Source organism: Chrysemys picta, chromosome 6, assembly GCF_011386835.1.
Source record: "Chrysemys picta bellii isolate R12L10 chromosome 6, ASM1138683v2, whole genome shotgun sequence".
Classification (NCBI taxonomy): Eukaryota; Metazoa; Chordata; order Testudines; family Emydidae; genus Chrysemys; species Chrysemys picta.
In genome coordinates, this window is record NC_088796.1 from 22,002,101 (window position 1) to 22,025,181 (window position 23,081).

Consider the following 23,081-nt stretch of genomic DNA (forward strand, 5'->3'; position numbering starts at 1 on the left):
ATTGGCTGAAGAACCTGAACTAGTAGCTTCATTTTCAGCACACCTTTTAAGAGTCAAACCACTTATTTAGGTATCTAATTACAGATAGAAAGGTAAAGGCCAAAACTATCTATACCACAATTGTGATGCAAGATTCTACTTGCCTGTCTAAAAGGTGCATTGTGAGGCTTAATTCATTAACAATACTACAGCGCTTGGAGATCATGGAAAGATAATCCATCAGCACCAAGTTTCTTTTATGCAATAAATGCGATGAAAGCATATGCCAAGGAATTGACCAAAGTTGCCAGCTACCCTAATTTGTTTATAGCTATACAGACCAGATGCCATATTGTCACTGGACTAGTTACAAGAATTTGACTACATGTGCATCTGTCTTTCTCCCACAAAATTGTTTTAGAGTGACTTGACATTTGCCCTACCACAAATGACACCATATTTACCAGAGTGACAAGGTGGGGAGGGATAGCTCAGTGGTTTGAGCATTGGCCTGCTAAACCCAGGGTTGTCAGTTCAATCCTTGAGGGGGCCACTTAGGGATCTGGGGCAAAATCAGTACTTGGTCCTGCTAGTGAAGGCAGGGGGCTGGACTCGATGACCTTTCAAGGTCCCTTCCAGTTCTAGGAGATGGGGTATCTCCATTAATTTATATTTATTGGCCCAACTTCTGTTGGTGAGAGAGACAAGCTTCTGAGCCACCAGAGTTGTTCTTCAGATCAGGGAAATACATTCCAAGCATCATAGTACAGTTATGAATTTAAGCTCCCTCAAAATGTGTGTTAATTACATATGCTACACAATCTGTTCCACCTTACATTTAGCTGAGATGCTCAGAGTACCTTTCAAAGATCTGAAGAAGATCTCTGTGTGGCTTGAAAGCTTCTCTCTCACACCAACAGAAGTTGGGCCGATAAAAGATATTACCTCACCCACTTTGTCTCGCTAATATCCTGGGACCAACAGGGCTACAACTACACCATATAGCTGGTTAAAAAACAACAGAGGGTCCTGTGGCACCTTTAAGACTAACAGAAGTATTGGGAGCATAAGCTTTCGTGGGTAAGAACCTCACTTCTTCAGATGCAAGAGTTGCATCTGAAGAAGTGAGGTTCTTACCCACGAAAGCTTATGCTCCCAATATTTCTGTTAGTCTTAAAGGTGCCACAGGACCCTCTGTTGCTTTTTACAGATTCAGACTAACACGGCTACCCCTCTGATACACTACATACCTGGTTGTAATGACATAGAGCTGCATCCTTTGTACAGCAATGAGAAACTTTTTTTTTAAATAGTCACCCTGAATTCCACATCTACTTTTACTGTGATCCCCAAAGTCAGCTATGCTACCAGACACAGCACAGGGGGAATGATTTCGGGGGGTTATGATTATAGAAACACCCCCTCCCCCACACGCTGCACCAGGGTCTCTGTTGGTGGGAGCAAAGAGCTTAGGTACTGTGGATAACCCTGACTATAGAGCCTCAAGCTGCATGTACGTTTGTGTGCGGTATCCCCACACTCACGGGGCCAGTAGTCCGGGAATCATGCCCATAGAGCCAGGCGCCCCCCAGGGCCCCGCCAAGGGAGCCAGGCGCCCCCCGGAACCGGAGGGGGCCGTACTGGGGGGCGAGGTAGGCCAGGCGTCCCCTCAGCCGGAGGGAGCCAGTACTGCGGGGGGCGGGGCCAAGGAGGCAGGCGGCCCCCCAACTGGAGGGAGTCGCTACCGGGGTTGCGGGGGTCATAGGTCACTGCTCGCCCCAGCGCGGAGCGGCGGGTACTTACTGCCCGTGTGGACCCAGAACGGCACCGACCCGTCCCCCTGCACCAGGTGCGGCCCCTTGAAGCTGTACTTGTACTCGAAGCGGCGGTGCGGCTGGGCAGCGGCCCCTCCCGCGACCCCCAGGCTGCTGGCCCCGGCGGGGAGCAGCAGGCGGCAGCCCAGGCAAAGCAACGCGGCCCAAAGTACGTTCCCCCCAACCAGGCATCCCCGCTGCATGGAGACCGCCATCTTGGACTCTGCCACGGGGAGCCAGGCACGGCCAACAGGGCGCTGCCTGATTGGCTGCGGGGGCAGGGGGCGGGGATTGCCGGCCAAAGGGCAAAGTCGAGCGCGTGGCTACATGTCAGCGCCGCTCGGGGGCGGGGACAGGGACGGAGAGGCCCCGCCCCCCAGGACTCCCCGCCCCGCCTCTCCTCTCTTCCTCTGCCTCTTCACTGTACTTCCCCCCACACACACACTCCTCCCCGTCCCCTTCTTTCCCCCGCCACGCCCCGGCCAGGAGCGGGCGGCAGAGAGCGGGGGGTGCCACAAAGGGAGGGAAAGGGATCCTATGGAGGTGGCGGCCTCAGGTGGGAGGTGGAGTCCCATGGAGGGGCCCCCTGGGGAGGAGGTCCTGTTCTATTAGTTTAGATGGAGTAAGTGGGCTGTCCAGCATCACACAGCGTTCAACAAGGTGCGGGGGTTTGCCAGCTCAGTTCGATGGCAAACACCCCGTGAAAAATCCTTTCAACTTTTCATTAAAGATGCAGAAAAGAAGGAAAAACAGTTAAAGGCTTTGAACAGCATTAAATGAGGCTTCATTTGTAACAATATCTCTTGTGCCCTTTTCCTTTCGCTGTAAAGAGGCTTTAGAAGGAACCTCCGTGCCCCCCCCCCCCCCGTTTGACGGTCTCTTAGGTGGTATTAAAGATGGTAATAACTGTCCTTTCTGGGGGAAAGGGAAAAAGTTAGTTGAGATGGGCAGCTGCTATTTTGTTAAAGGCAACCTACAAGCCATAACAAGACAAAACACATACAAAAGAAGGGAGAAAGAAAAGAACAGCAAAGATAGAAAATGCAGCTTCCATCTCTGGTGTTGACTCTCACTTGCAACCTCACTGCTGGATGAACACTGGCCCAGCACACAGTGTGAGCTGTTTAGGGAATTTCTATTAGTTGCCTCTTTTGTGTCACAGCCTTACAGCAGTGTTGCAAAATATACAGTCTTGGCTGGCTAAGGCACACTCTTATTAGACAGAAGGAAAAAAGAGAGAGAAGAAGTAAGGTAGAGAAAGAAAAGGACATATGGGGTTGGGGGAAGAGATAAAGTCTCACATGATGTTCAGAAGTCAGCTGCAATGGATGAAAGTGGTGATGTCATCTGGCTCTCTCTGGCCTGGTCTGCTCATGACATCTGTCAGAATGAGGATGTAGAAGGTCCAAGGTCCCAGGAAATGGTGGGGTAGCAATCATGATGATGAAACTCGTACCAGTAGTCAATTTTTACCCCAAAGTCTCTTTCTTTAAGGACCCGCAAAAAAGAGTGCTGGTTAGAATAGCCTGTCCTCTCATTATTTTGTCCACCAATTAGGCCTAGTTTCTGACACACCAATTTTAGTTCACTGATTTCTGGTTCCCTCCCTTTCTTGTTCACCAAGCATGATCTTAACACAGTCCTTGAGTTATGTCAGAAGGTCTTTTGGTTTGGATTAATTCAGGCTTTCTGACTCCCTTTTGTACCGTTTCCCATCAACATTTGTTATTATATGCTATTGTGACCTTTTATATACTGTCACTTACTTTTTACAGTTGAGCTCACAATTAGAGGAAATTTGTAGGCCCAGTATCACATAGTCAGAGGGAAGACAGAAGAGGACGTCATAGATAGGTGGGGTGGACAAGGTCCATAGGGAGGGGAAAGAGCTTCCTATGGAGAGAGGAATGTCTTGCGGGGGAGGGGAGTCCCTCACGGGGAGAAGGAAGGGACAGTAGATTGTGGCCAGTGTCACTCCTTCCCCTCTGTCTAAATGCACAAGAGTGCATGGTGCTGCAAGCTACCATGCCCCACAGTACAGGTGCACCCTCTTGCTGGAAGCACCCCTTAGCTTTAATGTAGACGCCAGGGCCTATAGCATGCACTGTTCCATTTTGAAATGACGGGCAACATTTTTACCTAGCTGGAAGAGGAATATCCCTGTTTTCAGAAAGTGTCTTTCTTGATGTTATCTTTCAAATATTGGCTGGTTATTATGGGGAATATGGGGGCGTGGGGGCAGGGAAAGCAGCAGATTGAGATTAGAGCAGGGGTCCTACCCAAACTTTGCCCAAGGTTTGATTCTGTATGTGATGGGTTGGATCACAGAAACCCCCTTGGGAGCTGCCACCCGATGTGCAAAGACTACCCCTGCTTCTGTTTTCCCTGCCAGCTCAGGACTCCAGCACCCTGTCTTGCTGAGCCAGACACTCCCGTCTGGCTCCAGACACAGACCCAGGGTCTGAATCACTTGTCCCAAAGCTGCAAGTTTACCTGAAAACAGCTCACAGTAGTGTGCTTGTCTTTAGCACTCAGATGCCCAACTCCCAATGGGATCTAAACCCAGATAAATCCGTTTTACCCTGCATAAGGCTTATGCAGGGCAAACTCATAAATTGTTCGCCCTCTGTAACACTGATAGAGAGATATGCACAGCTGTTTGCTCCCCCAGGTATTAATACATACTCTGAGTAAATTACTAAATAAAAAGTGATTTTATTAAATACAGACAGTAGGATTTAAGTGGTCCAAAGTAGTAACAGACAGAACAAAGTAAGTCACCAAGCAAAATAAAATAAAATGTGCATATCTATGCCTAATCAAACTGAATACAGATAATCTCACCCTCAGAGATGCTTCAGTAAGTTTTTTCTCAGACTGGACACCTTCCAGGCCTGGGCACAATTCTTTCCCCTGGTACAGCTCTTGTTGCAGCTCAGGTGATAGCTAGGGGATTCTTCATGATGGCTCCTCTCTCTTCTGTTCTCTTCAACCCCTTTATATATCTTTTGCATAAGGCGGGAACCCTTTGTCCCTCTGGGTTACCACCCCCCCCCCCTCACTGGAAAAGCACCAGGTTAAAGATGGATTCCAGTTCAGGTGACATGATCACATGTCACCGCAACACTTCATTACTCACTTGCCAGCACACACATATACAGGAAGACTCACAGGTAAATACAGCCATCTGCAGACAATGGGAGTCATCAAGATTCCAAACCATCCTTAATGGCCCACACTTTACATAATTACAATAGGCCCTCAGAGTTATATTTTATAATTCTAGTTTTAGATACAAGAGTGGTACATTTCTACAGATAGGATGATCACACTCAGTAGATTATGAGCTTTGTAATGATACCTTACAAGAGACCTTTTGCATGAAGCATATCCCAGTTACATTATATTCACTTATATTTTTATAAAACCATATAAAAGGGGAGGGATAGCTCAGTGGTTTGAGCATTGGCCTGCTAAACCCAGGGTTGTGAGCTCAATCCTTGAGGGGGTCACTTAGGGATCTGGGGCAAAATCAGTACTTGGTCCTGCTAGTGAAGGCAGGGGGCTGGACTCGATGACCTTTCAAGGTCCCTTCCAGTTCTAGGAGATGGGATATCTCCATTAAAAACAAAAAACAAAACAAAATATAGACTGCACGTCACACTGTATTAGCACAGTGCCAGGAGACCATATCTGATTTGCATGAAATAAAGCAAACTATGTTCCCCTCCACCAGCCACTCCAATTAGGATAGCATGTCACCTGCTAAGATCTTTGATTTCACAATGTGGTACTAAAGCTTACATAAGGCCCAATCCTGCAATGAGCTGTGCCAGGGCAACCCTTAACTCTGCTCCAGTAGTGCCACCTTGAGAACAAGGAGAAATTCTGAGACAACCCTGTGCATCCACTATGCAAGATTATTCATATTATGAATAAGGTATTAGAGTGTGTGATGTTACACCCCATATTCTTCATAAAAATATGGTTATGATATGAATATGGCATAACTAAGATATACTGTATGCAAGATGGCTCATGTAAGGTATCATTGGAAAGATTATGATTTACTGAATGCAATTATCCAATTTGTATGCATGTATCATTTCTGTATCTGCAGTTAGGAATATTGACTATGTAACAATTACAATTGTGTGTGTCCTTGGGAAAATGCCCACCAGACAGTAAGCAATCAGCCTGAATGAGCCATTTAAGAAGGACAATAGAACTCTGAAGATACTAATCTCTCACCTTCCTGAGGAGTTTCCTGGGATGCTACATTGGCACTACAAGGTCAGGTGATAATGTCACCTAATGCAAAATATCACCTTGGACACTGCTGGTACTTTTCCTCTGTAGGGGGATGGGGATCAAACATATACTTATACTTATATTATCAAACATATACTTCCTGCCTTATGTGGATCCTTTTTAAGACTGGGGAGAGAGTTGGTCTTGACTCTCCTCCATTGCCTACCCAAGAAGAAAGACTGCTGAAAGAACCTGAGGGGAAAGGCAGGTGTGAGTCCAGACTGAGACAGAGGTCCAGTCTGTAAAATGAGATAACTGGAACTCTAATCTACACAAACTCTGCATCCTGCCTAATTCAGCATCTAGGGTGAGAAATTACATTTTGTGACCTGTTTCTTTGGTGAATCAAGCTTAGTTTGCATGTTTTGTTTTATTTGCTTAGTAATCTGCTTTGTTCTGTTTGCTATCCCTTATAACCACTTAAAATCTGTGTTGTAGTAACCTAGTTTGTGCAATCCATATCTGGGCGGGCAAGAAGCTGTGCATATCTCTCTTCACATTGAAGGAGAGGTCGAATTTTTATGAGCTTGCACTGTGCAGATTTACAATACACCTTTTGGTCTGCATTCCAAAGGCAGGGCCGCCCGGGAGGGGCAAGTGGGGCAATTTGCCCCGGGCCCGCAGGGGCCCCCATGAGAGTTTTTCGGGGCTCCTAGAACAGGGTCCTTCACTCGCTCTGGGGGCTCCGGAAAACTCTTGCGGGGTCCGGGCTCCCGGAGCTTCTTCCGCTCCGGGTCAATTCGGCGTCGGGGGGTCCTTCCACTCCGGGACCCGCCGCTGAAGTGCCCTGAAGACCCGTGGCGGGGGGTCCTTCCGCTCTGGGACCCGCCGCCAAAGTGCCCTGAAGACCCACGGTGGGGGGTCCTTCCGCTCCGGGACCTGCCGCCAAAGTGCCCTGATGACCCATGGCGGGGGGTCCTTCCGCTCCGGGACCCACCGCCGAAGTGCCAGGTCTTCGGTGGCAATTCGGTGGTGGGGACCCCCCGCCGCCGAAGACCCCAGGCCCCCTGAATCCTCTGGGCGGCCCTGTCCAAAGGAGGTGGGCACCTGAATGCTGGGGGCAAGTCCCTTAAACTGAGTCTTCCCAGAACTGATCTCAGTGTCTGTGTCTTTCTGCAGCTGGGTGTGGCCCTGCCTGTGTGTGTCCTAGAGGAGGCTTAAGAGCCTGGCTCAGCAAGACAGGGTAAAGGGGGCCCAGGCTGGGGGAACAGGCAGGCTCGGTGGTATCCCAGTACATCAGGTAGCACCTTAAAGGGGGGCAACCCATCACAGAGTGTTTTATGGTCATGAAGGAGATGGATCTGTGGGACGGATGGTGATGACTCTTTCTGGTCGTTGTCAGGGTAGCGATATAAAAGCAGAGGTAAGATTGTTGAGAAAATGACAACATTCTCTTGTGGGGGTTTGGCTTTCAGACTAAACTCCAGGTTTGGGTTTTTTTGGCCTGGAATATAGTATATAATAAAACATGGCATCATGGGTACAATTATATGAGAAAAGGGTAGCAGAATCTGGACCTTAGGAAATTATAATGTTTTAGAACCTCCCTAGGAAACTTAGTGGGTTTTTAATGACCTCTTAAGCAAGTCTACTCACACAGTATTCCAGAGATCCGGTGCTTAATTTACACCTCTAAAGTAGCGGTGCTTAAACTGTGGGTCGCGACCCCATTTTAATGGGGTCACCAGGGCTGGCATTAGATCTGCTGGAGGCTGGGGCAGAAGCTGAAGCCCGAGCCCTGCTGCCCAGGATCGAAGCCAAAGCCCGAGGGCTTCAGCCCTGGGCAGCGGTGCTCAGGCTTCAGCCTTGGGCAGTGGAGCTCAGGTTACAGGCCCCACACCTGGGGCTGAAGCCCTTTGGCTTTGCCCCTCTGCCTCAGGCAGCAGGGCTTGGGTGGGCTTGGGCTTCAGTCCTCACTCCTGGGGTCATGTAGTAATTTTTGTTGTCAGAAGGGGGTTGCAGTGCAATGAAGTTTGAGAATCCCTACTCTAGAAAAAAGAACAGGAGTACTTGTGGCACCTTAGAGACTAACAAAGAACACAAACCCATCGACTAGTGTTGCCATTTGTACTACTATATATAAAGGCCTGTTAGCTTTTATATTATAATTTTTTTCCCAGAGTCTTGTAACTTGACTATATAAAATCACTCCAGCTGAAATTTAGAATACAAGATCTCATTGCTATGTATTATGTTAAGATTTAATTCAATCAAAATATTTTATGATTAGTATGCAAAAAAAATAAAAAATAAAGTAGTTCCAGGCACTTTAGTCATACTGTGAGTTGTAATGCTTTATTTAAACAATTCAATGTATGTTGTTTGAGAACTTGTTCAACTGATTCCAAACAATTATTAATATTTATCTATTTACCAAATGAGCCTCAATGACTCTTGAAATGCCACAAGTTCTGCTGGATAAATAGCGCCAGTTTCATATAGTCCACAGATCCAAATGTATTTGAAAATGTCGTAGTGGCAGATTACATGACATGATCAAATTGAGGATGCAAATATCCTCATTCATGTTGGAATGAAAGGCCCCTACTGGAATGATTATGCTCCATCACGGCTTGTTTCCTTATTGGGCCAAAGGTAGGGGTTGAAATTCACTCCACTCCATCTGTTTCTAAAAAGTGATGCAAACCCTTGTGAGTCCCAGAATTTGTGAAAGAGAGTTCAAGAGGCTTGAAAAGACCTAAATTCCAGGTAGCTCACCCATTCCTAGAAATAAGAGAGTACTTTAACCCCTCCAAATGTGCTAAAACATATAAAATGTATAAAGCATTCTGAGAGACTGTGTGTTTCTAGGTGGTTTTCAAGAACCCAATTGTCATCCAAAGATTTTACTATGGCCATTAAGCAGCCACCCCATTAACTATCGTGCACAAGGATTTTTTTAAAAACTAATTTTAAAAATGGAAATTCACACCTTTAAACCCCCACCTTCCAAACATAGAAAAATACTGGAAGCTGCCACAGTAAGGAGATTCTCTATTTAAAACTAAGCTCGTTGTTAGGAATGTTTGCCATTTCCCAGTCAGTCACGAGCTGCTTTTTGAATTTTTCAGAGACATGCACAAGTTTGAAAAAATGCCCTCTCCCCCCGCAAAAAATTAGTCCATCCTGAAATGAAGAAGACCACCCATCCAATCCCCAATTATGCAAATTAGCACCAAGAAATGGAAACACCCCTTGAAGCTGCATAAGTGAGTGTCTTCATTATAGTACATAATAATGTTGCTCATTTGTAAGAACTCTTTCACTTTGTCCAGATAATTAAATTTGTTTCCAAATATATTTAAGGGGAAGAGTACACAATGGTTGATGGTAGGGGTTGCAGAACTGGTTCATTGGTCTGCATTCAGCTGGGGTCAGTAGGGACTGACAATTGTTGCCATCCAAGAAAAGAGCTGGCTTTATCAGTTCAGTTCCTGGAGAAGAGATGTGCACTCAGAAAACACCATCATATGTTCTGGATGTCTCAGCAAAGTGGCCAAGGACCAAATAAACATAAGTACTAATATAGCCTCTCCCCTGTTGGGGCTGAGGTTCATTGGCAGGATGGTGTGGTACAAGCTTGTATAACCCCAACAATCGCAGGGACCTAATTATTGCAGAGTCAGCTGACCAACAGAAGGCCAAATTTCTTCTGACAGTGTGTTCAGAAATAATTAATTAATAAATTAAATAAAGAATGATCAATATTCCTTGCAAAAATATTCATATAAGCAATAATCTTCAAAGTCCTTATGTTAGTGCTAAAAAGAATGTCATACAATAAATAGTTATAATTAGAACTAATCAAAAATCCCATTGAAACAGCTTTTTGAACAGAAAATGACTTTTAAAAAAAAATTCTCAGGAAACTTTGTTTCGTTAAAGAGATTTTGTTTATTTTTAACATAAAACTATTTTTTCCCCAGAGTTTTCTGTGAAAAATGTTATTTTCTCACCTGCTCTAGCTAACTGTACATTATAAAACCATGGCACAACTGAACCAGAGTATTTTAACACACAGTTGTGTTCACTGAGCTCTAGCTGACATGATGGCGCTGAGAATGTTCCTAGTATTGTGGATCTGACGATATGCTTCTGTGTTGGCCATCATTTGGATGATACACTGAATACTGAACCATGGGCTGCTACTTCATGAAGGTTCCCTAGCTGGGGCACTAATATACTCGTCCTCTGTGGAACAGGCACAAGGAGGAACCTGCAATACCCACTGACCAGTGGGTTACACTTCTTCAGCTAATTATCTATATACTCCCCTAACATCACCATGGTATCTGAGTGTCTTATTTAAATCCAGGAGAGCAATCCACAAATAGATCTGAGTTTTCTTGCCCTCTTATCAGGAGCAAGTAGGATTTTTAGGAAATTCTCTCTATTCTTATTCTTCTTTCCCTCATTCTGACAGCTGACTGGTTGTGGAAATTTATTCTCAATTAATTTGCTCTGAAAAGGGTGGGGGGGGGGGGAGGTTGAACACTGACTGGTAGTTGGACGGGTTGGTGGCATTGGGTTTTGATTTCTTGAATCCCAGCCATATAGTTGTGAAGTTCTTTCTATGTTGACAACTTCTTATTAATTATTATTATATTATTTGCATTACAGTAGTTCCTAGTATTCTCAGTCATGGACCAGGACCTCATTGTGCTAGGTGCTGTACAAACACAGGGAAAAAAAGAGAGGCCTTGCCCCTAAGAGCTTACAATCTTGTCTATATTAGTAGAGGGTCGCAATGTTCACTGTCCTTCAACAGCCAGAAGGGGCCTTGGCAAGAATCTCAGGTGGTGGCTCAAACATCCTTTAGCACATCCAGCATTTTCTGTTGTATGAAAAGACCAAAGCCTGTAATGAAGTTTTGAGCGTTGTCTAGTCCATGGGTTACTATCCGATTCGGGATTCCATGCAGAGCATTTTGAGAAGGTTGATCATCTTTCACAGCAGTCTGTGCTGACTCTTGAAGCCGACTGGTCATCCAGCCTAGTTTTGCCACCTAAGACTTTCCAGGACTTATGGCTGACGAGAAGAAGGGTCTCTCCATTTCCATGGTCTTGGTAAAGGTCTGAAGGAATTCCTTAGCTCATAGCCTCTGTGTTATGAAGTGTTTTTTTGCTCACAGTGTTAGAGTCAACTATCTTTGTGTTTCCTCTGTCACAAATTGTCAGAGAACCCTAAAGTATTCCGTGGGTCATGTTGGCTGGGAAGGGTGATTTAGTTGCTAACATGTTGATTGCAATGAATAGTATGTGATTGTAACATCTTTCTGGGTGCGTAGCAATTTTCCTAAGGAAGTTCTGGGAACTTTCTGGATCCAGAGGTTTTCTGGGGTGGACAACTGTGATGTAGCCTTCTATTGCAATAGTATCTTGTTATGCCTTCTTATCAGGTAGACCTGTGACATCAGCAAGGAGAATGTGGTGGTCCATGTATGATGGGATAGGCTTCATGTGTTATCTACATCCACATTCAGACAGAAGATAAGGTCTAGTGAATGGCATACTGTCTGGATCGAGCCTGTGACTGCCTAAGAAAACCCTATGGTTGTTAATCTAGACACGAGGACTCTGACCAGGGCATTGGAGCAATGCCATCATGGGTGCAGAAGTCTCCCAAAACAATGAGTCTAGAGGTGTCTGACATCATCTCTGTTAGCTCTGCTGGGAAGCCTGAACTTTTTGAAAACCTATACACTAAAAGATGCTAAATGTTGGCTTTGTTTTTGGCATTCGGACTTTGACTGTAGGCTGATCACTTAAAAATTAGGGTAGTCCTGATGGAACCTTTTCTGGCTTGATGTAGCCTTCGACAGAATATCAGCTTTGCCTTTGGCCTTCTCCATTGCTCTGATATAATGATGTATGGAGTAGCCTCAGGGGATGACGTAGCACTGTACCTGTGTTGTTGTTGAATCGGATCTCAGGAATGCAGCTCAGAGGTTTCCTTGAAGTTTCTTACCAAGCCCCAGGAATTTGACTAGGTTGCAACGAGAAACTATAAGTGTTTTGGGGTCCTAGGTAGTACACTGCTGCAGTAGAGGCAGTGGTACATGTAAATATTATGTTATGGCAGGCATCACCAAGTGGTGCTTAGTCTATTCATAGTCTTCCAAGTTCAAGCAAATGTTCAGTCTTGGGGAGACATGCTGTATTGTTAGTTTTTGTAATACAAAGTTCTGCATAGAGACAGTGGTCCTCAGGGAGGAAACTGAGCAATCAGATGGTGAATATAGTCTCTGGTTGGAGTAAATTCTTAAAGCAGAGTTGCTCATTGGGAATTGGGCACTGGTGTTGGTCTGAGTTTTCTGAAAGAAGAGAGGGTGTTGTATGCAGTTTGACCATCACTGTTCCATGATGAATGTATATGTGTAAATACAAGAAGTTACAGAATAGACCCAGACTCCACCTATGTCACTGATTTCAACTCCACTGGGAAGCAGACCTGCAAAAACCTGGACATCTGCTATCACTCGTAAGAGGACTGAAGTTGGTGTCCCAATGGGATGCGTGTTAGAAGGAGGAGCAACAATTAACCAGTTCATTACAATGAGCTAGATCATCCCTATTTAATCTAATCTAATCTAGTCTATCTAGAAGTATTCAAATAGTTTTTAATGGCCATAAATGGTATATCCCGGAGATCTACATGAGCAAGGAATATAAACTGCCACCTGCATGGCACTATTCCCCAGCCACAGACCCAAGGAGAGCCCTTTGAGGAATCCACACCTGGGGAGAGAGTGGGAACATAAAATGATTTATTTCTGGGAACATTATGTTGTTCATGTTCAAGATAGTAAAGAAGATAAGGGGTAATAAATAGAACACCAACTGGAAATGTACTTAAAAGTGAAATGACCAACTACAAAAAAAGGCACGAGAAGAAAAACAGATATGAGTAACTTAAATGGTGAACATTAGCTGTGAGTACTCAGTGATGAGCCCTAGTCCATCTAGGCTCATATATGTCCCTTTATCCCCCATCTGTATAATCACTGAGAACCTCACAACCATGAGTGCGTTTATTTTGGGGCATGTCTACACAAATAATGTTTGCGGCCTAGCCTGCTGCACACTAAGCGTCCATGTGGACCCTACTGCCACACACTAAAATTTCCCAAGGGCTCTTTCATGTACCCCACTTTGAAACAGGAATAGATTAAAGCACAATAGCAAACTTTTAGTGTGTGGCAACAGAGTCCACACTGAAACCTAGTGCACAGCAGGCTAGTGTGAGGTAGATTTACACCCCCGCTTGCTGTGAATTATGTGTTTGGATAAATAAACCCTTTGCAACTACTCCCTGAGATAGGAAAGTAGTATCACCGCATGTGACACATAGAGAACTGAGGCAAAGAGATTAAGTGATTTGCCCAGGTTACCCAGACAGTCTGTGGTAGAACTAAGTCTGTGGTGAGACCTAAGCCAGGGTGTTCTCCACAAGCCTATCCTTTCTCCCTGTTGCGATCCTGGTTCTAGCACAGGTTCCCTGACTGGTATGTACAGTGATTTATTTATTTTTTCATGAGAACCATGTAGTCCAACCCATGCCCCCTTGACTCTCCTCCTAGGTAATCTATAGCACAGTTTGATAACACAGTTCTCATACAAACAAAAAGCTCTATCCATGTCAGTGAAAGAAATCATGCTAGAACGCCATACTAACAAGCATGCTTAGACACACACACCTGTAGCTAAGATGCTTCTGAATCATAAATGAACTGATTCTTATTAATCTTATTTAGCATATGGGCATAGGTACTGGAACTAGGAGTGCTGGGATTGCTGCCGTGAAGTTGTTTCCAGCATGTACAGGGTTTACAGTTTGGTTCAATGGCTCCCAGCACCCCCACTATACAAATCATTCCAGCACCCTTGCATATGGGTGGAAGGTAGGTGTTTGTCAGATGTTCAGAAGTCCTAAGCAACTCCCTTCTACAACCCACTCCACGCCCCAATAGGTGATGTCCAGCAATAACTTAATGTTAGGATTTTCCCCCTGTAGCTGCGGCCCAAGAGGTTCTCAAAATCCCCTAAAATTTTAGACAGGAAAAGAATATTTCACAACTTTTCTTAATTTCCAGGCCGTGGTCCTTGCTGGTCCTACTCAGTTGCTCTTTCTAGCGCAGAAATCAATAAATGAAGTATATTGCTTAATTTCAATTACAATGTTAATTATAGAAGACAAATGGATACTGGATCTCACACCATAATTAATCTACCCGATATTTACTTAGTAAATTGCTCAGACCAGATTAAGCTGTAGCTAGGGAAGCAGGACAAGGAAAGTGAGTGACAGAAGCATTATCATGGCACACTGCCTCCCATTGGGAGAGTTCTTCTTTCTTCTGAAAGAGACGCCTTCAGGGATCATGTAATTTGAATTCCCTGTGAATTTAGTGTCATCTTAGCTTGACCAGCTCTGGAAGAACATATTAACCTCCTCTTGTGATTTTCAAAAAACCATTCTAATTTAGCAAGTAATTAAGGGTCACATGTAGGATAAAGAGCTAGATAATCTTGGATTACGCACAGGAAGCTTTGTTTCCAAGGCAACCCCAGTGGAGGGGGTGTTAATGCCGAGGTCAGTCAGTTAATGAACTGGGAATGGTTACTGGCTGCAAAACATGCTAGGGCCAGGGAAATGGAAATAACAATTATATTACCATTTAATGATTCAGTAATAGAAAACAAATGCTTACAAAGCTGGTTAACACAGAAAATAGTGGAGACAAAGGTTCAGTCAGTGGGAACGTTCTGCTGGGTAAGGTCAAGCGAAATCAAAAACAGTGACGCTTGACAAGCCTCATATTTTTGAGTTCAAATCACTTCAGTTGTCATTCATGGATTTCATTGCAGTCTCAGTATGAAACGGTCAGTGTTTGCGTAAGCTGATGTTGTTTTCATTGGCACTAAATGCTGGACATTCATTTCTTCCTAGGTTAGTCCTGACGGCAGTTACTACCTGTGGGACTTTGTTGGAGGGATGTCAGCCTGATGGATTTAAGACATTGGGAGCAGGACACACAGCTTCTATGTATTAAGGAGGTAGCATTGTCTGACAGAGTTCTAGGCCTCCAGGACTAATCCTACAAAAAATCTCATGAGGCAAGAATACAGTTAAACATTATGGACAAGGCTGATGTGTACAAGAAGCTCAAGAGGCACATGGTAAAGGTTAACTAAAATTAAATCAATACATTAAAACAATGATAACATTTTAAAAAATGGAATCTAATGCAGGAGAGACTACTCATAAGAGATTGTAATTTGAATTATATTACCAGGTGGACATTTATGACCATTCTAAATGCTTGCTTCCAATCCAATTATTCTTTTATAATCAGGCTACCTTGGGGAACAGAAGACTATGTTCACATGGTTCAGTGGGAACATCTTCACAGCATCCCATATTTCTGCTTCTATTTAAACCCTTTCATACTACCTCTCTCACAAGGTGGACAGATCCACATCAGGAGCCAAATTCAGTGCTAACAAACGGAGGCGTCACTCCCATTGACTTAGATAGAAGTCATGTCTGCTTATTCCAGGGGCTGGATGTAACCCTGAGATGCCAATGAGCGGGTGCATTTTGCAGAGCTGATGGTAAGAATTCCTTCATTATTCAACGTTTGGGGCCAACTTGTTAAAATCTGGACACAAAATCCTGTGTTTTCATGCACAAACCGGATAGCAGCACAGAAATATTGTATGCAGTGTTATTGTAGCCATGTTGGTCCCAGGATGTTAGAGAGGCAAGGTGGGTGAGGTAATATCTTTTATTGGACCAACTTCTGTTGGTGAGAGAGACCAGCTTTCAAGAAGAAATATTATTTATTAATTTGTGTTGAGTTTTTCAGACTTAGTGGGCACTTCTTGTTTCACCATGGAATTGCTTATGGAGTCATGTGCCATGCCTCACGAGTACCTCTGAATATTCCAAGCATGCCTGTAATGCCCCATGTGCGAAGGGTAACCTTCAACGTTGTACTTTACATGTAAATAGGCTACTGAGACATGGCTAGCGTACCAATCACCCATCATCCTGATTCTAATTATATAGACACTATCAGATAAAAATCTCACCCCCAAAATGTATATTTTGCAAAAACAAGCTTTTATAAAACCTTGGTGCAATGAACCGTGGCCAATACGTGCCACTCTTTGTCTGTAACATAGTCTTCATTTAATTTTATTCTTCACATTTCACAATGCACAGGATAAAAATGTCACTGTAAGTAACTAATTTTGCCTCATGCTTAAGTAGATTTCATAATAAGCTACAGGATGTACAAGAGGTTACAAGCAACTGTTCAGTTCAGAAGTTCCCCAATGCTGCACAGATTTATAGGCAAGAAGAAATCTTAACTCTAGCATTCTGATTGCAAACGGATCAAAAGTACATTTAAAAGACATAAGTGAATCAATATAGAAGCTTGGAAAACCAGGAATCATTGTACAATGGATTCAAGTAGCTCATCAAAATTGGACTAATGCCAAGTTTCTCAAGATAATGCATTCTGGTTCAGATAGTACAATGAAATTATTTTGTTGTCAAAAAATGGTGCTGTGACACATCCATGCAGTGTGAATTGTTTGGGTTGAGTATTAGTCTGCCACAGACATCCACTAAGCAAATCTAGAAATTGTGCCAAATTGTTTTGAGGTTCTGTAAGACGAATTTATCTAGAGGTTGAACAAATATAATCAAACTGTTGACTGCTTAATTGTTAGACGCCAGGCTGCGAAGTAATTACTCACTAGGTTTATTTGTCTATTTATACAATTTCAAAACCCCAATACTGCCTGAACAGTCAATGGAGGCATTTAACTTATTGTGATTCCTGGTAAGTCTTAATTCAACATTTGATTTGGGAGGTGTATCTGCCAAAATTTTACCAAGGATAACAATTTAACAATGGGATTAATCAGAGTACTTCAAGGATTAAGCAGTGGCAAACTAGCAAACATCATTATGGATATGCTTTGTAGCTTTCACACAAGTACTGTACAGTCACTAATATTCAGTAAACAAACACTTGACTTCCCAATTGACTTCAGTCTTTTTCTTCTCAACATTTTCCTTAAGGAAACTCTACCAATACCTGATGTTTCCATAGAAAAGGAAGCAAAAGCCCTTCACTGTGCAAAAGTCTTTATGGAGAGGAAGATAAACTTAGGTGCTTTCCTTTTTTACATGCCTTCCTATAACAGCTGGCTACAGTTAACAAACCAGCCTGACTGTGAAATGAAGGCAAGATGTAGCCTTTTCAGCTATCAATGCAGGAGTGATATAATACCTAATTTTGATGGGGAACACAACATACTAATTATTACTCACAAAGCAGGGACAAAGTCATAGAGATTGCCTAGCCATTAATAATTATTATTTAGAAAGCACACCAGATCATCTATACTCTTTCTAAAATAATAGGTCAACAAATCTAGTCATTTTGTTCAACATCTAAAATACTCTTTTTAAAATGTGAGCAGAACAGACACTGCATCTTATTGGGACCTGTAGGTCACAGTGATACTCACCATTAATTATATTTCCTTGTTTCTTTCTCTCCTTTTTTCTTTTTTGGCTGATTATAATACATTTCAATCTAAAGGACTGCTATTTTGTAAGAGCTTTCACTATCTTTTGCAACTTTGGACAACCATGTTCAAGTCGAATTTTATTAAAATGAACAACTGACCTGTTCATGTTTACTTCAAGCAGGGATGAGCTGAACTGATTTGAAAACATCTGAAACCCTTTGAATGTTAGAGGTTGGAGAGTTTAGACTCGTTTAAAGTAAATGACCTGGAAGTGAACCATGAAAAACATGGAAGCATCCTAGGCTTTGAACTTTGACTTCTAGAATGCACCCATGAGAAGCATGAGTTACTCCCTTGGAGGAACTCATGTGATCCACACCACTCCCTCACTTGACCCACCAGATTTTCTTCTCTCTCATTGCTACAGTCTCTTTCCTTTTCAGTTACCAAAGATTCCTTCTCATTCTCAGTTGCCAGACCTGTACCCTGATCTACCTAACAGCTTTCCTTCTCTCTTCTTTGCCTCTCACAACTGCTACACCTCTTTTGTTTGGCTTGCAAACCCTTCTCCCACATCCATCCCAAGCTCTCTTTCACTTTCTTTCCATTCTCTCAATGACATTCATTTTCTTCCTTTTGCCAGGTCCTGTCTCAGCTGCCACACACTCTCTTTCAGATGCTTTATCTCTTCCATGGTACAGCACAACTGCCAGCATCACAACACCAGATAATGGAAGGAGCAGTGCAGAAATCCATAGTGCAGATTTCCTGTGATTCACTATAGGAGCTCCCCTTTCTAATGGGATCTGCTATATAGGATCAGGCCATTAGTCTATATTTTCCCAGGAAATGGCCAGTGACTAACGCTCAGAGGAAGATGAAAATACTAACGATGCAATGCTGCTGCTTTCCAATGGTCTTGCTTTGAACAACACAGTGATCTTCTTCAACATGGATTGTGATTAAAGTGAACCTGGAAGTACTAATGAATGAAACCAGGAAGTAAAAGTACCAAAACAATAAGAAATCCTTCTACTCTGGGGGAAGTTGGAGATACATAATAGCACTACATACTAGGCATTCAGGATATTTCTCAAGCCCTCATATATAATTCCTCCAATCTTCCAGGGCTCTGGGCCATAGGTGTGGCAGCCACAGGCACTGCAGCCATCAAGGTGGCACTGAATAGACTACAGGAGGAATAGGGAAAGGGGCCACATCCAGTCAAGCTGCAAAGAACACAGTTCTTGAGCCCTGTCATTCTGCAAATTCACTTCCAGTTGGAGTAACATCAATTATTTTGCTATTTTTTTCTTGAATGCAGAGAGAAACCCGTGGGGCTGAGGGGGTGGGAGAGGGAATGATCTGCCAAGAGGGAAATCTCAGGATTTCCAATTTCCTACTGTAGGTCTACAAGTAGAACTAGACACACACTGGACAACAGAGCATTCGTTGACAGGTTAGTCGTTCTTCTGGGCTGTGGGGTTGGGTTACTTCCTTGCAGGCTCATGGCTGGCCAGACAGCTGGCTCATGGCTGGCCAGACAGCTGGCTCCTATCCACTTCAGGTGTTCATCTGTGGACAAGAGAACCCCCTTTAGATGCCAGCAGGAATTTGACCCCTCCACTCCTTGGCTCTATCTTGCTGCTGGTGAAAGTCACTGAATCTGCACTCTCCACCTCCTGCTGCAGTGACTTCTCCTCTCCCAAACTGAGAATGGCCTGTTGGGGACTTCCTAGCCAAGAAGGAGGCGGGGAGAATGCCAAACAGGTGGACAACTCAGTATAACTGAAGTCATTCAAGCATACATTCCTTCCAGTTTAGCTTTTCATGACTTTCCTCAGGCTTACTCAACCTTGCTGTAATGTTACTTTAATTTATGGGTGAGGAATATGGGAGTAGGTGTGGGTGTAGCGAGATTATTGTACCAGATTACAAAGCAATAGCTGTCTTTTTGCACAGACTAATTTTTTTAGTTGTGAGAATTCATCGCTCCATGACACACCTACAAACAAAGCAGGGAAAACAGTGTGTTTGAAGAATTAAAGAAAGACAATCCTTCTTTTCACCTTAGAGCAGAGTCAATGGTTGTGTGTCCTGCAGACATTGTTATTCAATCTGCATTTAGCGAAAAGCTGTGGCTGTTGCTTTATGCAAAGACTAACTGTACTTCAATTATTTCAAAAACTGACCCTAGAGCCAAGATTTAATTGACACAAATAAAAGAGGTTCATTTGTAACTAGTGAAAAGAACTGAGAGATTTGGATTTTGTAGCTAAAACAGGAGGAATATCCTTTTCAGAGTAATTGTCATCTCCCCTGCAGTACAGATAACCTGTGAGGAGTATGCTTTTTAACTTGACAAACCATCACAATGAGAAACCATTCTGCTTTGAACAGAAAACTTCCTGTAGCTTAACTTATAACCATTAAATGACCAGAGATGTAGCCAGTGAAGTCTGACTGACCCTCTACTATGGCTTGTTCCCGACTATTATAAACGGTGCTGACTTTTGCATATCATGAAACGTGCCTTTGCTAATGTGGGAATTTGAGAAAAAAGAAACATATTTATAATTATTAAGTTCCATGGTTTTTTCCATTTTCAAATCACATTCCAAATATTAACCTTCAAAATAACTCTGTAAAATAGGTATAATTTTGGAGCCAGATCTTCAGCTGGTGTCAATTGTTTTAGCTCCATGGACTTCAGTGGAACGACAATAATTTACACAAATTGAGGATCTGGCCCTCGCATTTTACAAGGCCAAATACTAGTAAGTTAGTTTCACCCTGCTTCCATTCACTGAGGTCAGACACAGAATATGGCATATTGAAAAGTATTTGCTAGAACATATGATTTAGACGTTTGACGTGGTAATTTGACACTCGGACATCAAGGGAAAGAGCAAAAGCACTTGTCCTTGAGGAAAATGGCAGATGTTTTTCCCCATCTTTCAATAATATTCTTCAGATAATTTATCCTTTCATTTCTGATTTGTTTATGCATATGAAGGTAAAATGAATTATCAGCTATTTCAGTGTAGGTTTGTTTATTTCATAAGCTATAAAATATATTACCACCTAGATGATAGATAGATAGATAAGTTAGCCCATTAAAGCTAAAAGGGCCATATTCAAATTCCACAGCTACATTATAATCTTTTAACCTTTATTAGCCAAGGTCATCTTCATGTCAGTATCAGACACTGGGTCATTTGATCCTTTCTTAAAGCCTGTTCGATCCAGTGAGACGCAGAGTGCCTTTTCCAAGGTGCTCCGCTCTCAATTGCTGGTGCTCAGTATTTTGCAAGACAGCACTTAGTATCTCACAGGATCATGCTCTGGGGCATCCTTATCAGAGCTAGAACAGTTTGTTTCCAGCCACAAAAAATAAAACCTATGGAGTAGTATATACTGTACTGAGTATTTGAGATGCCACATCCACCTGCGAGGAAGTAAGAATTCTGAATTGGCTTCATTCTTCCATGAAGCCTATGCTAATACACTCCCCAGAGAATATTAAAATCCTCACCAATGACATTGTTGAGATCTTTACTAATTACTGATAGTTACATTGTTATTTTAGCTGTGTCAGTCCCTGGATATTTGAAAGACAAGGTGGGTGAGGTAATATCTTTTATTGGACCAACTTTTGTTGGTGAGAGAGACGAGCTTTTGAGTGACATGGAGCTGAAGAGCTCTGTGTGGCTCAGAAGCGTGTCTCTCTCACCAACAGAAGTCGGTCCAATTAAAGATATTACCTTGCCTCTTTGATAGTTACAATGACGAACACAGCAAGACAGACACAGTTTAGGCCCAATTATCATTGGAGTCTCAAGCTAGCCTCTGTGTGAGCACCTGACACTAAAATTCTCAAAAGCAGGCAACGTGTTGTAATATGTGGAAATTCTACCAGGGTTATGCCCGTTTGGGGCACTAATATGTGCATGTAGATTTCTGTGCACAGAGAGATGGAGAGGGCGGGGTCTGAAATATCAGGCCCTTTATGCTCTTTGCTGCATGATTTTTATGAATGTTGTATCATTTCTTTTGTGTTTTCCATTGTCTGCTTATGTGCCATCATTCAACTTATTCTATTCAAAACTTTTTTAAAAAGGGAAAAGTAAGGCCAGAGGACTTGGCAGAAGGCACCACGTCTGCCATAATTTAGCTTTTACATTCAATAACCATTCCTGGATCCCAGGACACGGTAGGCACCCCGATTATAACCAACTACATCTTTACGTTTAAAGTTCATTCCTCCTAGCTCCTATAGTGACCTCAGTTTTGTACAATTGCACAAAAGGGGGGAGCCAGGAAGAAGGTACAAGGAACCTGCCAGACTTTCATTAGAAAATAATCTTTCTTGCACTCACCCTGTTTTCTAAGCCTCCCCCAATACCTTTGAGTTATTTTCTTTGGCAACAGAGATTTTTCTCTTTCAATAATTGCCTGGCTTGTGTTACAATACTCCTTTGTCACTTTCTCTTTACATCATCCCTTGTACCTTTCCCTTGTACATGAGCTTTTTAAATAGGCTTTACTGCCCTTCGAGAGGGCTTAATTATTTAACATTAGCCCAAGTGAATTTGTGCTGAACTAGCACTTCCACAGTGATCAACTCGAGGAAGTGCCAGTGTCGTACTTCAATGGATGGAGCAGCAGGAGGGGGAAAGAAAGAAGACAGAAGAGGAAAGGAACAGACGTGTGTGTTCACCTCCATCTTTCCAAGGTTGCTGTCTTCCCCTAAGGACCTCGCTGGTGGTTAATAAATGACTTTTATGCACAAGTTTTCACCTGCTAATAAAACCTCACATATGCTTCGGTGGGACAGGGCCCAATCATTTACACAGCGCCCGATTCAAAAGATTCGATGGATTTTAATGGACTTCGTTTGAGTCAGATCCATAGAGAGAGGGTACCTGAAACTGTGGTGGTGGGAACTGAAAAATGCTATTGTCGTGGCAAGTGCAGTACCACTAATAAATAGCACTTTGCCTTTATATGGTGACTTTCATTCCAGGACCTCCATGCACTGTACAAATACTCAGTGAGACAGGGTATGTATCAGTATCCCCAATTTACAGCTAATGATACTATGGTCCAGAGAGGTGAAGCAGCTTGCCCAAGGTCACCCAGCAAATTCACGGTAGAACCCAGATCTCCTGCCTTCCTCCCCGTCCCTGTGCCTTAACCACAAGATCATCATTCCCCTTCAGAAAGTGACAATCATTCCAGGTTAAAGTGGCACGTAATCCACCACGCTCAATAGCCCTTAGGGGATATGAAGCACATGTACTGACATTGACTGAGGTAAACTGGGGAGTACGGCACACGTCTAAAGATTACAGCTCAGATGTGGGAAATGTACAGCAGCATCCCAGTGCTGCACAGTGTGTGATTTTACACCCCATGATTCATT

The 23,081-nt window shown here is 43.3% G+C and overlaps 1 protein-coding gene across 1 annotated transcript in view; it reads right to left on the bottom strand.

Moving 5' to 3' along the window:
• LMAN1 (lectin, mannose binding 1) overlaps positions 1-2,198 on the bottom strand; it is a 34,368-nt gene extending 32,170 nt beyond the window's left edge. The window contains exon 1 of the mRNA XM_005303849.5: positions 1,783-2,198. Coding sequence (XP_005303906.1) covers positions 1,783-2,008 — 226 coding nt within the window. The 5' untranslated portion in view covers positions 2,009-2,198. The remainder of the gene's footprint in view (positions 1-1,782) is intronic.
• Positions 2,199-23,081: the final 20,883 nt, after the last annotated feature.